This window comes from Austrofundulus limnaeus, unplaced genomic scaffold (assembly GCF_001266775.1).
Source record: "Austrofundulus limnaeus strain Quisiro unplaced genomic scaffold, Austrofundulus_limnaeus-1.0 Scaffold51, whole genome shotgun sequence".
Taxonomy (NCBI): domain Eukaryota; kingdom Metazoa; phylum Chordata; class Actinopteri; order Cyprinodontiformes; family Rivulidae; genus Austrofundulus; species Austrofundulus limnaeus.
Genome location: NW_013952453.1, coordinates 350,119 through 352,140, shown reverse-complemented (window position 1 = coordinate 352,140; position 2,022 = coordinate 350,119). Strand labels below are relative to the sequence as shown.

The 2,022-nt window shown below is 41.6% G+C and overlaps 1 protein-coding gene across 1 annotated transcript; it reads left to right on the top strand.

Annotated features, from left to right (window-relative positions):
* Window positions 1–405: 405 nt before the first annotated feature.
* LOC106517618 (fas apoptotic inhibitory molecule 1) lies at window positions 406–1,653 on the top strand (the record flags this gene model as incomplete). Its single annotated transcript, XM_014008552.1, is given in 4 exon segments — window positions 406–538; window positions 777–1,005; window positions 1,116–1,165; window positions 1,331–1,653. Coding segments are annotated over 4 exon segments (610 nt in total), but the record flags the coding sequence as incomplete, so codon positions are not given.
* Between the last annotated feature and the right edge of the window lie 369 nt (window positions 1,654–2,022).

Sequence of the window (2,022 nt, the reverse complement as noted above, 5' to 3'; positions counted from 1 at the left end):
GTATTTAATTACGGTAAGTTAGTTAAAAAATGTTTAAAAAAAATTTAAACAGAAAACATTCTTTTATTTTGAAAAAAACTGCTGATTAAGCCCTTTTTACTATAAAAACAAAAAAATGATTTGTACGTTTTTATTTTCATGAAAATAAAGTTTAATATTTCAGAACACGATCAGTTTCTTTAAAATTCAAAATCAGTTTAAATATTTTACTAACATGAGGTCTGAGAGGATCCAGCTGATGTAGAGACGGACAGGTCCTCTGTGTCCTCGTGGTCCACTGTAAGCCTCTTAGAGTAATGCAGCTCCTGCTGAGACTGCAGGACCGGACTGCTCATACCTGCTCGGACCCTGATACTAAAGACCCAGATCGTCTCAGACCAGTCAGACCGACTCGGCTGCTCTTTTCGGATGGTCCATGAGTCCAGGATGTGGAGAYGTGGTGGCCATGTGGGACGTAGGACTGAGTGACGGGGTCTACAGGATCCAGTTTTCTCATGGAACCACCACAGGGAAACGGGTCRTCTACGTCAACGGGAAGGTGAGGTCCTGTTTGAGTCCGGGACTGGATGGATGTTCTGTCTGTCCCCGTCTCATGTGGACAGGGTTTGGGTTATAGTTGGTTCTGATGTTTTCAAGAGATGCTGAAACATTTCTCCAGTTTTTAAATATCCGGGTGTCTCTGAAGTTTCTGTTAAAACTAATAATTCTTTAAAATCTGTAAGAAGTTCTGGTGTAACCACAGCTAGGTGGTTGTCCTGAGGGTCTCCTGTCCACAGGAAGTCCTCAGGAGGGACTGGATGTTTAAACTGGTTGGGACAGAGACCTTCAGGGTCGGACCCTCTGACACTAAAGCCACCATCAGCATCGAGGCCGTCGGTGGTCTGGCCTACGAGTACTCCCTCCTTGTGGACGGGAAGAGTCTCCAGAAGTTCATCGACAACAGAGCCAAGACCACCCAGACCTGGGTGGTCCGGGTGGATGGGACCGACTACAGGGTTGTCCTCGGTGAGTCCAGTGGTCAGCTGGACCCTGACCTGCTGTACCCTAGTCAGATTTTAGGTGGACCAGGTAAACTGTTCTGGATCTAGACTAATGCGGTCTCCTCTGTCCAACAGAAAAGGACACCATGGACATCTGGTGCAACGGACAGAAAATGGACACGACGGTGAGACTCTGTCTGAATTTAGCAGAAAGTCTTACTTAAAGTTTAAAGAACAGAATATATTTGGATTCACTGGTTCCATAAGAAGCGTTGGTCCCTGTGACCAGGTTTTACATTTATACCCTGGTCGTCTCCTAGTCTGATTTTTGTCCTGGTTTCTGTCTTCAGGGGGAGTTTGTGGACGATGGCACAGAGACCCACTTCCTCCTGGGCGACCACAGCTGCTGCATCAAGGCCACCAGCAGTGGGAAGAAGAAGAGTGGTATTGTTCACAGTTTATTGCTGGATGGACAGAAGGTACCGGACCAGAGATCAGACCAAAGACCAGATGGATCAGTTCTGGTCTTTCATACAGACTCTGCATGAAGTTTTACAATGGAAGAGTTTTTGTAGTTCAGTACTTGAGAAAACTTTTATCATAAACTTAGTGGTTTTTTTTATTTGTATATTTGTGTTCAGAATAAAAGTCTGACACGTGCAGCTGTTTGTTCTCAGATTGTGCTTTTATTTTGTAGATGGTGGTAATTATGAAATAAATCTGAAAAACCTTTTATTTTTAAAATCAGAAGGAATACTTGACTGAATATAAAGATAAAAACAATAACTGAACGAAAACAGGAAGAGTACATTTTACGGTTTCAAAATAAGAGCCCATGAATTTGACTGATAAATTTCACATCAGACGTGAACTTAAAGCTATAGTGGCTTAAAAATAATTAAGATTAAGTTGTATTTTTAGTTTTACCTACTGGTTTTTAATTATAAAACAAGTAGATTTTTCAAACTGCTGGATTTTGTTATTGATTTGCAGAGTTTCAAACTTATTTTTAAGATTTATTAAAATGTTGACACTTTTGTTC